At 42.8% G+C, this 14,483-nt stretch overlaps 1 protein-coding gene across 9 annotated transcripts in view; it reads right to left on the bottom strand.

Moving 5' to 3' along the window:
• Positions 1-14,483, bottom strand: part of CTBP1 (C-terminal binding protein 1) — a 410,482-nt gene that overhangs the window by 24,491 nt on the left and 371,508 nt on the right. For all 9 annotated transcript variants that reach the window (XM_065405602.1, XM_065405605.1, XM_065405598.1 and 6 more), the window contains one exon: positions 7,063-7,207. In XM_065405602.1, the coding sequence (XP_065261674.1) occupies positions 7,063-7,207 (145 nt within the window). The remainder of the gene's footprint in view (positions 1-7,062; positions 7,208-14,483) is intronic.

Raw genomic sequence — 14,483 nt, 5'->3', positions numbered from 1 at the left:
AGGCAGGGCAAAAAACAATTTGAAGAGCAACTAGCCAAAGACTCAAAAACTAACAGCAATTTTTTAAGTACACCAGATGCAGGAATCCTGCCAACCAACTAATGGGACCACTGGACGATCAAGGTGCTAAAGGAGCACTCAAGGTAAGTATGGCCATTCTGGAGAAGCTAAATGAATTCTTGGCATTAGTCTTCACTGCAGAGGATGTGAGGAAGATTTCCACACCTGAGCCATTCATTTTAGGTGACAAATCTGAGAGACTGTCCCAGACTGAGGGGTCATTAGAGGAGGTTTTGGAACAAATTGATAAATTAATCAGTAATAAGTCACCAGGACCAGACGATATTCACCCAAGAGTTTTGAAGGAACTCAAATATGAAACTGCAGAGCTATTAACTAACTGTGGTGTGTAAATCAGCTTCTGTACCAGATGAGGAAGATATCTAATGTGACACCAATTTTTTAGAAAGGCTCCAGAAGCAATCCTGGCAATTACAGCCTGGTAAGTCTAACTTCAGTACCTTGCAAATTGGTTGACTCTATTGTAAAGAACAGAATGATCAGATACATACATGAACACGATTTGCTGGGGAAGAGTCAACATGGCTTTTGTAAAGGGAAATCACATCTCACCAATTTATAAAAATTCTTTGGGGGTGTCAACAATCGTGGACAAGTGTGATCTAGTTTATATAGTGTACTTGGACTTTCAGAAAGCTTTTGACAAGGTCCCTCATCAAAGGCTCTTAAGCAAAGAAAGCTGTCATGGGATAAGAGGGAAGATCTTCTCATGGATCAGTAACTGGTAAAAAAAAAAAAAAAGTAGGAAACAAAGGGTCAGAATACATGGTCAGTTTTCAGAATGGAGAGAGAGGTAAATAGTGATGTCCCCCAGGGATCTGTACTGGGACCAGTGACATTCAACATATTCATCAATGGTCTGGAAGAAGGGGTAAACAGTGAGGTAGCAAAAGCTGGAGACAATACAAAACTACTCAAATAAGTTAAGTCCAAAGCAGACTGCAAAAAAGTTACAAATGGATCTCACAAAACTGGGTGACTGGCAACAAAATGGCAGAAGAAATTCAATGTTGATAAATGCAAAATAATGCATATTGAAAAACATAATCCCAACTATACATAGAAAATGATAGGGTCTAACTTAGCTGTTACCACTCAAAAAAGATTTTTGAGTCATTGTGGATAGTTTTCTGAAAACGTCCGCTCAATAGGCAGTGGCAGTCAAAAAAAGCTAATAGAACATTAGGAACCATTAGGAAAGGATAGATAAGACAGAAAATATCACAATACCACTATATAAATCCATGGTATGCTCAAACCTGGAATACTTCATGCAGTTCTATGAGGAGAGATTAAAAAGACTGTGACTTTTCAACTTGGACAAGAGACAACTAAGATGGGCTATGATAGAGGTCTATAAAGTTGTGAACGGTGAGGAGAAAGCAAATAAGGAAGTGTTATTTACTCCTTCACATAACAAAAACAAGGGGTCACTCCATGAAATTAGTAAGCAGCAGGTTTAAAACAAACAAAAGGAAGTACTTCTTCACACAATGCACAATCAACCTGTGAACTCGTTGCTAGTGGATGCTGTGAAGGCCAAAACTATAATGGAGTTGAAAAAAGAATTAGATAATGCACCTATCCTCCATGAATGTAACAGCTATTAGCCAAGTTGGTCACGGATGCAACCCCATGCTCTGGGTGTCCCTAGCCTTTCATTGCCAGAAGCTGGGAATGGGCGACAGGGGATGGATCACTTGATGATTACCTGTTCTGTTCATTCCCTCTGGGGCACCTGGCATTGGCCACTGTCGGAAGACAGGATACTGGACTAGGTGGACCATTGGTCTGACCTATTATAGCCGTTCTTATGTTCTTTTCATACTGAGAAATCCATACTAAGGCCTGATCTTACAAATAGTTATGCCCATGAGTAGTCTCGTTAAACTCAATGGGACTAATTCGTGTGTAAGTGTATGGAGGACCAGGACAGTATGTTTATTTATGGCTTCTCAATATATTTTTGCTGGAGATATTTTATTAGCTATATAACATGGACATCGTGCTATGTGTTTATATTAGCCAAGGCAAAGTCAAGACATGTGCCTTGCACTGGCAACAAAAGAGGTGAGGTTTGTGCTGGTTCTTAAACTGCATTAGTTAGACTCATAGAAGGTTAGGGTTGGAAGAGACCTCAGGAGGTCATCTAGTCCAACCCCCTGCTCAAAGCAGGACTAACCCCAACTAACAACTGAATCATCCCAGCCAGGGCTTTGTCAAGCCCTGTTATACAAGAAAGCTTTGTTTATATAAACTAATAGATTCATAGATTCTAGGACTGGAAGGGACCTCGATAGGTCATCGAGTCCAGTCCCCTGCCCGCATGGCAGGACCAAATACTATCTAGACCATCCCTGATAGACATTTATCTAACCTACTCTTAAATATCTCCAGAGATGGAGATTCCACAACCTCCCTAGGCAATTTATTCCAGTCTTTAACCACCCTGACAGTTAGGAACTTTTTCCTAATGTCCAACCTAGACCTCCCTTGCTGCAGTTTAAGCCCATTGCTTCTTGTTCTATCCTCAGAGGCTAAGGTGAACAAGTTTTCTCCCTCCTCCTTATGACACCCTTTTAGATACCTGAAAACTGCTATCATGTCCCCTCTCAGTCTTCTCTTTTCCAGACTAAACAAACCCAGTTCTTTCAGCCTTCCTTCATAGGTCATGTTCTCAAGACCTTTAATCATTCTTGTTGCTCTTCTCTGGACCCTTTCCAATTTCTCCACATCTTTCTTGAAATGCGGTGCCCAGAACTGGACACAATACTCCAGCTGAGGCCTAACCAGAGCAGAGTAGAGCGGAAGAATGACTTCTCATGTCTTGCTCACAACACACCTGTTAATACATCCCAGAATCATGTTTGCTTTTTTTGCAACAGCATCACACTGTTGACTCATATTTAGCTTGTGGTCCACTATAACCCCTAGATCCCTTTCTGCCGTACTCCTTCCTAGACCGATGAAGATCTCAAACTATTTTAGAAATATTAGTGAAAGCTCACCAAGCCCCTTCTGGGGCAGGTATGATTATATCCACTTCATACATGGGTAAAGTGAGAGACAGAAAAGAATGGCTTACTCAAGACTGCACAACTAGTGAGTGGAATTGCTGTGAACAGAAACAGGAGCTCTGACCCTCAGTCCCCAAGCTAACCAGTAAAGACACACCCTACCTAAATCTTCATATAGAGGTGCTGAGACTGCTCCTACAAGGTGTTTGAAGATAATAGGAGTTTATGGTGCTAAGCACCTGGCAATAGCTGGTCTGTAGTGAGCAGGACATGGAGGCAAGAAGGTGAGAGAAAGTAAGAGAGAGACTCCTGCTGACTTCAACAGAAGTCGGATTGGGCACCAGAGATTGAATCCAAAATCCTTTGTAGTCAATGGCAGTTATTCCCAAAAATGGAATAGACCTCAGGTGAGTTGGCTTTGCTACTATGGACACATTTGCCACCTTGCAAGAGTTTTCCGGACAATAATTTCCTTGCAGTACTCAATATATGCTTCATAGTTAAGAAAATAACTTTTTTTCTGCAATAACCCTAGCGAATGTTGTTTACTTTAAAAAGCTTTTGTCCTGATTAAATATTGCCTCTTCTCAGCTACTTCCATGTACTGTATGTTCGGTGACCAGATAGCAAATGTGAAAAATCAGGACAGAGGGTGGGGGGTATTAGGAGCCTATATAAGAAAAAGCACCAAATATCGGGACTGTCCCTATAAAATCAGGACATCTGGTCACCCTAACTGTATGCACCCTTTCTATTTACCAGCTGTGACTCCTGACAAAATTTGTGTTCAGACTGCTGATGATTCCTGTTATACATTTCAATGGAGATGAATAAGTACTTTTTTCTTCAGCAACTACTAGGGCATTTTTCACTGTAGATATTTGTACATAAATAAAAATTAAATAAGCTGCTTCAGCTAACAAAGGACCATCCACTTTGGCTTGAGGGAATAATGACAACCTAGCTTTAATATTATGAACGTCACATCTTATGAAGCAAGAGAGACAGAACAATATTCTCTTCAATAATAGGAACAATGTCACTAATTTGATAAATTATCATCTCAAACCCTATTTATCTACAGTGTGAATCCAAATTTCTTTATTCTGCTGGCTTGCACCTTTATTGACTTTTGAGATCAATAAAAAAAAAAAAATTGATATAGGGAGGCCGCATAACTATTTTTCCTTTCAGTGCTGTGCGGAATCATCTGCTGAGTCACTGCTCTTAGATTTACTACGATAAAACAGCTTCCTTTGCTGGCATATCATTCTTGGCATCCTGCTAGCACGAACTGGAGTATGAATCCCAACATTGTAAAGGAAAGAGGCAAAATGAGTACCCTTGTTTAACTGGAGGGTAAAATTACGTTAAACCTATCATATTAAATGGCTTTATTTGGTTATACAAGAAAAAAGTGCCCTTTTCATGGAACAAAAATACAAATTGCATGGGACAATATTAAAATTCATAAACATATATTTTAATGCCCAGCATCTACCAAACACTGCTTTGTACAGAGTTAGAAATGTTTCATTACATGCCTGAAGAAAGAAACAAGGAACTACCACTCACCTTTCAGCTTGTTGGAGCTTTCCTTGCACATCGTACAGTTGTCCCTAGAAGGCTGTACGGAGAAGGGTCAAGTAACCTTTCACCTAAGTTCTAGAGTTTCTTTTTCCCTTCTCCCACCTCTAAATAGTTGACTACATATAGGCAGTTGAAATAAGGAGCAGCAGCAGCAGGAGAAGAACAAGGAGAAAGTGGACAAGCACAAGACTTACCATAGAGGAACAAGGGTATGGCCTTCCCACTGAGAAAACAGTACTATATTATTATTATTATTAGGGGGGGGTGGGTGCAGAATAGCTTCTGTGATTTCTTCTACACACTTTTCCCCCACACTGATCTCAGTGGTCTGGTCTACACACACACCCTTAGAAAGCCCAAGACTAGCTGGCTTCAGCCAAAGCCCCAGCCCTATTTGCCTTCTATAGGCTCATTCCTACCTCCCTGATTACATCATCTCCTCTCAGGTTTTTCTCAGCACATAAGCAGCAACTCACAAGCTTGTGGAAAAAGTCAGATTTTTTTCAAGTTTTTCCATGGGAAACTCTTGGTTCCACCTTTTTTGTGAAATACACATCAACCAAAAATGGCAGCATGAAAAGAATGCAGCTGTAATCATATCTACAAAAATATTTTCTTCTAAAGTGAAAGAAATTCTCATGTGATGTCCACTAAGTAGGCTTCTGATAAAATACCTGGCATTTACAATAGATTATTCTGAATATTGTTGATACTACCACAAGACCTACTTCCACAGAACATTTCATCAGCAGATGGAAGTGGTTTACAAACAGTAATTAACTCTCACATCACCTCTATGAGGTATGTATTATTTATACCAGTTCTGCAGAGGGGGAACTGAGTGACAGGTAGGTTAAGTGATTTTGCAAGTAATGGTAAGTCAGTAGTTGAATTCCAGTCACTAGCTCTAGCCAGATGGAGCTTAAAAATCAGACTTTCAACTTTCATCCAGTTTTTACTGACTAAAAAGCAAAACCGACAGTCATTTCATTGGGAGGGGACAATTTTATTCACTGAAGATAGGCATGGATCAATACCCTGGATCCTAATTTTATAGCTTAAATGAGTCTAATCAGAGCCTCAGACTTGAATGCTTAGAAATATTGCAATTTAGCATTTAGATCTGAATCAGAACATTCCCAAAGTCTGGGATGTTCAAGTTTGGACAGTTACAGAGATAGGTTTGAGTTGTGAACCTGTAACCCAGCAAGGATGCCTGCCTGCATGTACAGATCATATTCTTGCCTGGAGTCCCATTTGCTTCAGTAGGATTCTGCACAAGTAGAAACTTTTGCAGGACTGGGGTCTTAATTGTGAACCCAGAGTTAGGGTTTGGACCTAGTATTTTGCTTCAGGCCCACCTCTATGATGTAAGTTTACAAACGAACATGTCTGTGTTCATCACAATGCATATGTCTAACCTTGTTAATGTCAACTGGAGTTCAAGGTAGGCACCAAAGGGAGAACAGCCCCCTAAACATCTTCAGATCTAACCTACTCCTGAGGCATTTGTCACACTAGAAAAAAATCTATTGTAACTATGCCTAACGAGCCAAGGAAACTGGTGTTGGGTGGCACACCCTTATTTACTAACAAACAACCCAGTACTACAACCACTTACTACTTCAGTGGGACTGACACTGCAATAAGTACTACACTAAGTAGTAAATGTTTGCAGGACCTAGTCAAAAGAGACAAGAAGAAAATCTTCAGGTAATTTGTTCCCAGTTTATTCAGAAAAACTGAAGAGAAAACCTGGAAACTTGTAATTTGAGAATACAGCTTTGTTTTTGACTGTTGTGAATCAAATAACAGTTCAAATCAGATTGCAGCTTTTGAATAATGGGAGAGTGAAGATCCTCTCCCCAAAATTCTCCAGCGGTTTACTTTATTTTTCATGTAATTACAATTGATTCTTTGATAAAACTGATATGCCTGATTTGTCTACCAGGAAAAGCTTCTGAACTAGATCTTACAGTCCAAAACACAGGTACTAGACCACAGGTAATGTTTCATTTTATTTTTAGTATGCCATAATACTAACAGAATTATACATTGTGACTGGATTACAGTCTGTAGCAATTTAAATAGACAAAGTCTCCTGTTTACGGTTTTTTAAAAAGTCTGCTCTTAGTCTTGAAATGTGTCTTGAATAGGCAGACTGCCATCCTGTCACAAATCCATTATCAGTTAATTAACTAATGCTAATATCACCATAATGATTTTTGAACACTTTGATGAGAAAATTATACCGCTTATATATTATGTTAGCACAAATTATACAGCAAATGTTGATGCAAAGACTTAGATGCTATCACATTTCTGGAGGCAACTATAACATGTTCAAATAAAACAGTGTCTTTAATAATCATACCTAAATCCCCAGCAGATTTGATGTCAATGTTATCAAAACCACTGCCAATTCGGACAATTATTCGAAGTGCTTTGAATTTCTCCAGGTCTTCTCGTGTTAAAGTGATAGTGTGATACATCAGTGCACCCACTGCTTCATTTAGTACCTAGAATTTAAAAAAATAAAAATAAAAAAAAAAGAACAAACCTTGCTTTATGTAATCTGATTTTTTTTCCTTTTCATTGCATTTGGGTTTCATCATGTATTAAAATTTTGCAGGTCTGAAGGACTCTGTAATAATTACAAAAAATCAGTTTTATTTTTAAAAACTTTTCTCCAAATATTTTCAAGCATCTTGGTAGCCATGTCTTTTTTCACTATAAAATTCTGCAAAAGGGATATGCTTATTAGGAGTCCTAGTGATTCTGATGGTATATCCAAGTACTTTCCAGATCGCAAACCAATACAAGCACACAATTTAAAGCCTCAGAGGACACAGGTTGGACACCACTGCATTATATCTGGGCCTGTTCAGGCTACTGTGTGGCAGTAGGGGGGAGATTGGCTGGGGGGCTGGGAAAAGTGAGAGACATTCTTTATGGAACAAGCAGCCTTTTGTTTAAACCAGTGAGCTCTGTGCATGTGTGTATTTATTTACCAGTAGGGTTACCATTCGTCCGGATTCCCCCGGACATGTCCGGATTTTTGAGCTAAAAATAGCGTCCGGGGGGAATTTGTAAATGTCCGGACTCCCCCCCCCCCATGCAGAGCGCGCGCGGCTAACAGGGCAGCCGGCCGGATGGTGCCACTTACATGGGGCTCCGATAGCCAGAGAGAGCCCCTCCTCCCCCTGCAGCTGAGATCTCTCCCTCCCTCCCTGCATTCGCAGATCGCCTCCGGCAGTCTGGAGCTCCTCCCCCGCTCCTCCTCCCCTGCCAGCCAGCCTGCCGGGACGAACGGCTCAGGCCGTTCCTGAGCAAGTTCACAGAGACATTAGGCGAAGGCCAACAACAAGGGGGCCGGGGGGTCGGAGAAGGGGCAGGGAGGTTTTGGATGGGGCAGTCAAGAGACGGGGGGGGGGGGGTCGGGAGTTCGGGGGGGGGGCTTTCTGGGGGAGGGTGTGGATAAGGTTTTGGGCAGTCAGGGTACAGGTAGGGGGTAGGGTCCTGGGGAGCAGTTAGGGGGGGGTCTTAGGAGGGGGCAGTTAGGGGATAAGGAACAGGGAGGCTTAGGTAGGGGGTGGGGTTCTGGAGGGCAGTTAGGAGCAGGGGTCCCAGGAGGAGTAGTCAGGGGACAAGGAGCGGGGGGGCTGTCAGGGGGCAGGAGTGGGGAGAGGGATCGGAGCGGGGAGAGGGATCGGAGCAGTCAATGGGACAGGGAGCAGAGGGGTTTAGATGGGTCGGGAGTTCTGGGGGGGGGGGGCTGTCAGAGGGTGGGGAGTGGTTGGATGGGGCATGGGAGTCCCAGGGGTCTGTCTGGGGGTGGGGGTGTGGATAAGGGTTGGAGCAGTCAGGGTACAGGTAGGGGGTAGGGTCCTAGGGGGCCAGTTAGAATGGGGGGAGGGTCTCAGGAGGGGGCAGTCAGGGGACAAGAGGCAGGGAGGCTTAGGAGTCCTGGGGGGCAGTTAGGGGCAGGGGTCCCAGGAGGGGGCAGTCAGGGGACAAGGAGCGGGGGGGAGGGTTGGGGGTTCTGAGGGGGGCGGGAAGTGGGAGGGGCAGGGGCGGGGCTAGGGCAGGGCTAGGGCAGGACGGGGGCGGGGCTAGGGCGGGGCTCCTCCCGTCCTCTTTTTTGCTTGCTGAAATATGGTAACCCTATTTACCAGCCATGTGGTGGTAGCATCAATGTAACAAACAGGTGTGCAAGTGACTAATCTTTTTGTATTTTATTTTTAAAGTTCAGGACTCTCCTAGAGCTACGGACAATTTGGCAGGAAAACGCAAAGTCAGATGGTGATCTCCAGTAACTGTATATTATTTCACACTAACTTACTTTCTTGATGATGTTAGCACTCTTTACACCTAGTATGCCATAAGATCAAAATAAACCATTAAAAATCATGATTAAGGAGGAAAATACTGAGCTCTCAAAAAGCAAACTAGAGAACTCTGAATTTAGACAAAGAACTCCTGTGCTAATGTTAGTTATTAAAACTATTCCTGGTTGTTGGATTTCACCTGAATAAAGCTCATCTGAAGTGCATTACAAACCGTATTGTTACTAATGCAAAAAGACTAGTTACTAAGGAAGGGTCTGATGCTTTGAGAATACATGTAGAAAATACATTTAATGAAGGAGCTCACCCATTACTGAAATTACTTAAATTCATAGAAAGAAGGCGAAAAGGTTGCAAATTGCACTAAAAACGAAGACATGGTTTTTCTACTTTTATATATAAAATTATAATACAAAATAAACACAGAAGGCTTTAACAACAAACAACAACAACAAAAACCTTTAGAAAAATCAGCCATGCTGCATAGAGCTGATTAACTTAACTAGAGCATGCATGCCAACATATATCTGTAAAGTACCATTGGGACGATGGTGATGGGTGCATTAGAAATAGATTAGTATAGCATAGCATATTATAGTATAAAGTCTGTTCTGACTGTTTTTCAGCATTTCCTGTTGTCGTAGAAATTCCTGTCCGTTCCAGCTAATAATTTTATTTCACTGTAAAGGGGTTTCTGTACGCTGTAATGTTCAGCTAAAGAAAATGAAGCTTATTCTAGGTACTGTAACATGCAGCACGAATAGTCAAAGACAAACTGATGTAATTTTATTACAAAAACATCAGCTAGTGTCAATTTCAGTAAGATAGACAGATATAAAATAGAAAGCTGGAATTTCACATAAGTTCAAATGTAGCAGTCAGAGTATTTTCTCTCTTGCTCTCTAACATGGGCTTTTTTAACTCCCTAAACTAGAAATGTGTAAAAATAGCATGGCTCCAGAAATGAAAGTGGATATAAAAAATGAAATGGCCCAAATGGTACCAATTAAGTATATGTCCATCTGCAGTCATTCTTGCTTCCATCGGATATTTTATCCTGCCACTGTGCTTTTTCAAATAGAAAGGGTTTGTTATAAAAGGTCAGGTATAGGACCTTCTGTTACCTGCCCTCTATTATAGGCCAGTATTTATTTATTTATTTATTTCCCTTTCGTGGCTGACACACCAATTTACTTCCATTAGAAGCTGTAGCAAACTGCCTGCTTCAAAGTCATTGTGACATTCCTCTTTGGACTGGCTCATACGGTTTGCAATCAGAACTGGGCAGCCAGGTCTTTCAGCTCCTCCTCCTCTTCACCACAAGGACTGCACCAGTATCAAAATGTATTAAGTCCTCACAGGCCTTAACAGAATCTGTGCCACAGATGTGGTGGACATTTATGTTTTAAAGAGCTTTTCAAATACTGACTTGAGTGCTGACTGTCACAGAATGTGGGGGAGTCAGGGCCCTGCACCCCCAATTCCTGCGATTCACCATGACTCTCAGCCAGTAAAACGAAAGGTTTATTAGATGACAGGAACACAGTCCCAAACAGAGCTTGTAGGTACAACTAGGACCCCTCAATCAAGTCCCCAGAGGGGTAGGGAGCTTATCCCTCAGCTTTGGGGTTCCCTCCGTTTCCCCAGCCAGTTCAAAACTAAAACCCCTCCAGCAGTCTCCTGCCCCCGGCTCCTCCCCCGGCCTTTGTCCAGTTTCCCGGGCAAAAGGTGTCACCTGGCTCCAATTCCCCCCTGGGCTCAAGTTACATGCTCAGGTATCCTCACCCTGGTATCCCATCACCAATGCAGACAGTCTCAAAACTCCCACGCAACATTCCCAGGTCAATCCAACCCACTCCCTACTCCGTCACACTGACTACTTAGGGCTACAATTCCTCTTCGTTTTCCTAATTATTTGTAATTATACTTTAGCACTGAACTATCACAGCCATTCTGGGTAACATCAGATGTTCACCACCATAAGAGCTTTCCTTTGTAATTTTTTGAGGGGAGATAACCCTTGATGCCTCCCATTTATACAAAAATCTAACAGCCTTAGCATAACGTGCTAAAAGCCTCAAATAACCAGGTTGGGAGCAGCATTCTGACGGACTCTGTGGATGAGGGGAAAGCAGTGGATGTGTTATTTCTTGACTTTAGCAAAGCTTTTTATACGGTCTCCCACAGTATTCTTGCCACCAAGTTAAAGAAGTATGGGATGGATGAATGGACTATAAGGTGGATAGAAAGCTGGCTAGATCGTTGGGCTCAACAGGTAGTGATCAACGGCTCCATGTCTAGCTGGCAGCCGGTTTCAAGTGGAGTGCCCCAGGGGTCGGTCCTGGGGCCGGTTTTGTTCAATATCTTCATTAATGATCTGGAGGATGGCGTGGACTGCACTCTCAGCAAGTTTGCAGATGACACTAAACTGGGAGGAGTAGTAGATACGCTGGAGGGTAGGGATAGGATACAGAGGGACCTACACAAATTAGAGGATTGGGCCAAAAGAAACCTGATGAGGTTCAACAAGGACAAGTGCAGAGTCCTGCATTTAGGACGGAAGAATCCCATGCATTGTTACAGACTAGGAACCGAATGGCTAGGAAGCAGTTCTGCAGAAAAGGACCTAAGGGTTACAGTGGACGAGAAGCTAGATATGAGTCAACAGTGTGCCCTTGTTGCCAAGAAGGCTAACGGCATTTTGGGCTGTATAAGTAGGGGCATTGCCAGCAGATCGAGGGACCTGATCATTCCCCTCTATTCGACATTGGTGAGGCCTCATCTGGAGTACTGTGTCCAGTTTGGGGTCCCACACTACAAGAAGGATGTGGAAAAATTGGAAAGAGTCCAGCGGAGGGCAACAAAAATGATTAGGGGGCTGGAGCACATGATTTATGAGGAGAGGCTGAGGGAACTGGGATTGTTTAGTTTGCAGAAGAGAAGAATGAGGGGGGATTTGATAGCTGCTTTCAACTACCTGAAAGGGGGTTCCAAAGAGGATGGATCTATACTGTTCTCAGTGGTAGCAGGTGACAGAACAAGGAGTAATGGTCTCAAGTTGCAGTGGGGGAGGTTTAGGTTGGATATTAGGAAAAACTTTTTCACTAGGAGGGTGGTGAAGCACTGGAATGGGTTACCTAGGGAAGTGGTGGAATCTCCTTCCTTAGAGGTTTTTAAGGTCAGGCTTGACAAAGCCCTGGCTGGGATGATTTAGTTGGGAATGGGTCCTGCTTTGAGCCGGGGGTTGGACTAGATGACCTCCTGAGGTCCCTTCCAACCCTGATATTCTATGATTCAGGACGTAATGTAAACCTCAACCCTTATTTTTCTTTGTCTGGTGATCATATATTGCTGGATTCTGCTCAAACCCCATTGTAGTCAGCAGAAAGATTCCCATTGGCTTCAATGGGCTTTGGATCAGACCCAGAGTACAGAGTGAGAATACAATCAGCTAGGGCTCATCAGACAACCCAGGACTTTATCTGAGCCATATTACAGGGATAAGACAAATATTTTTCTTTTTTTGCAATTTTGCAATGTTTTTTCAAATGATTATTTTATACTTTTTGGGATATAAACTAATATTAAAAATACTGTTAAAGCATCACCAGAGAGTAATGCATTTCACTTGGTCCTATAGGCAGTAACCATGCTAAAGCAGCATTCCAAGATTGATGTGATATTGACAGTATAGCTTTCAGTGGACACCAGGGGTTTCACAAAGAAAGAGAGAGAGAGAAAAAAAAAAGGAAGATTTACATTTTTAATGTGCAGAGTGCTCCAGATCTTGCCCTGGTTATTTGTGGCATCAGTATATTTATTCTACAGTTATTTGATTTGGGTATTTGTTATTTGTAGGTTGCATTTAATTCAAAATTTATGATCAGCAATCTGTAATATACAGCAAGACTACAACAAAACATGTAAAGCAACTGTAATGGCCAGCAGAGTGACCTCACCGCACATTAAGTGGCGGAGGCCATTTTCTGGATTGCTGGAAAAGGTGTGTGCCCCTTTAAGGGCGAGAGAGTCAGGGAGTGACTTTCTGCTACCGCTGCAGACCAGCTCAGTGTGGGGATGCTGCAGCTGCATGGATCTACTTAGCCCCTCTCCCCAGGTGACCGGAAAAAAGGGGGGACTATATAGGTCCACGCAGCTGCAAGAAATGCCCTCTTGTACCTGGACCAGGCAGAGCAGCACCCACCCTCCCATGCTTGGAAGCGGTGAAATACCAGGTTTGGTCAGGATCCACAGAGGGCAATGCAGTAGTCATTCCTTTTTCAGGGGGGGAGGGGGCTGGGAACGAATTTCCCCCTCACCATCAGTTTGGGCAAGCGGAAGTGTGTGTGTGTGTGTGTGTGTGTGTGTGTGTGTGTGTGTGTAGGGGCGGGGGTCGCCTTCCACACAGCAGGTTTGGGGGGGACTTAGTTGGGTGAATATGAAACAGGAATAGGCTATGATGTCACAACTCATTATGTAAACATGGACAGATGTCAGTGCAGGTACTCCATAGGGACGGGATACAGGGATGAGATCAAATGAGTTGGTAAAGGATTTAAAGGAGGTATTCTTTAAAGGAGCAGAAATGGGGTGGTGGTGTTCGGGGCTCCTATGACTAGTACGGCAGGGAGCCAACCCCACCCTTTATATTCCCCCTTAACCCTCTTCCCCCTTAATCGGGGAAGGGTGGTAGGGAAGGGGGATGGAGCTGCAGGTTGGCTGGGGTCCACGATGGGAAAGGGGGATGGCTGACGGAAGCCCCCTGGGTGTTTATTGAAATGATTTTGGAATTACCTGCACTGTACACTTTTATCTGCAGGGTACTCCCAGATATTTAAGAATAAAGTTGAGGCCTAATTAAACCACATCCAGTTTCTCCTGTCCTTCTTCCAGCATATCTGGACAATGGCGCAATAGCTCTGAATAAACTTAACATTACAAAAACTGTCAAGAAGCACTACCCATGCAAGCAGGACCTGATAGATTACCAAAAAACCTGTTCGTTTGTGTTGCCTTTTTATGGTTTCAGTTTCCCAACAAAAAACTAACATCTGAATGTTGATTTCAAATATAGATCTCTGCAGTGCGTTTCACTGCCAATAATCCACTTGCCCAATGGTATAACTTTATGCTGTAAGGACCTAAACTAATGCTCACTGACTTCTGTTGATTAGTGGCACTACTTTAGGCCCTAAAAATTGTTGCACTTAATTCAAACTATATGCACATATATACACCCCCGCACAACACACATTATGTTATATATAACATTTAAAAAAGGCTGCCTTTATGCTCTCATGTTTACAACATAGTAAAGACTTAAAATTTCTATTTCTATGGTAGATTTAAAAAAAAAAAAACCCACCAAAACAATTTGCCTAAATTAAACAGGGCTGGCCTTACCATGAGGCGAACTGAGGCAGCCGCCTCAGGTGCCAGACTCGGGGGG

The sequence above is a fragment of the Emys orbicularis genome, chromosome 5, assembly GCF_028017835.1.
Source record: "Emys orbicularis isolate rEmyOrb1 chromosome 5, rEmyOrb1.hap1, whole genome shotgun sequence".
In the NCBI taxonomy this organism is placed as follows: Eukaryota; Metazoa; Chordata; order Testudines; family Emydidae; genus Emys; species Emys orbicularis.
This window is presented reverse-complemented; position numbering and strand designations above follow the sequence as displayed.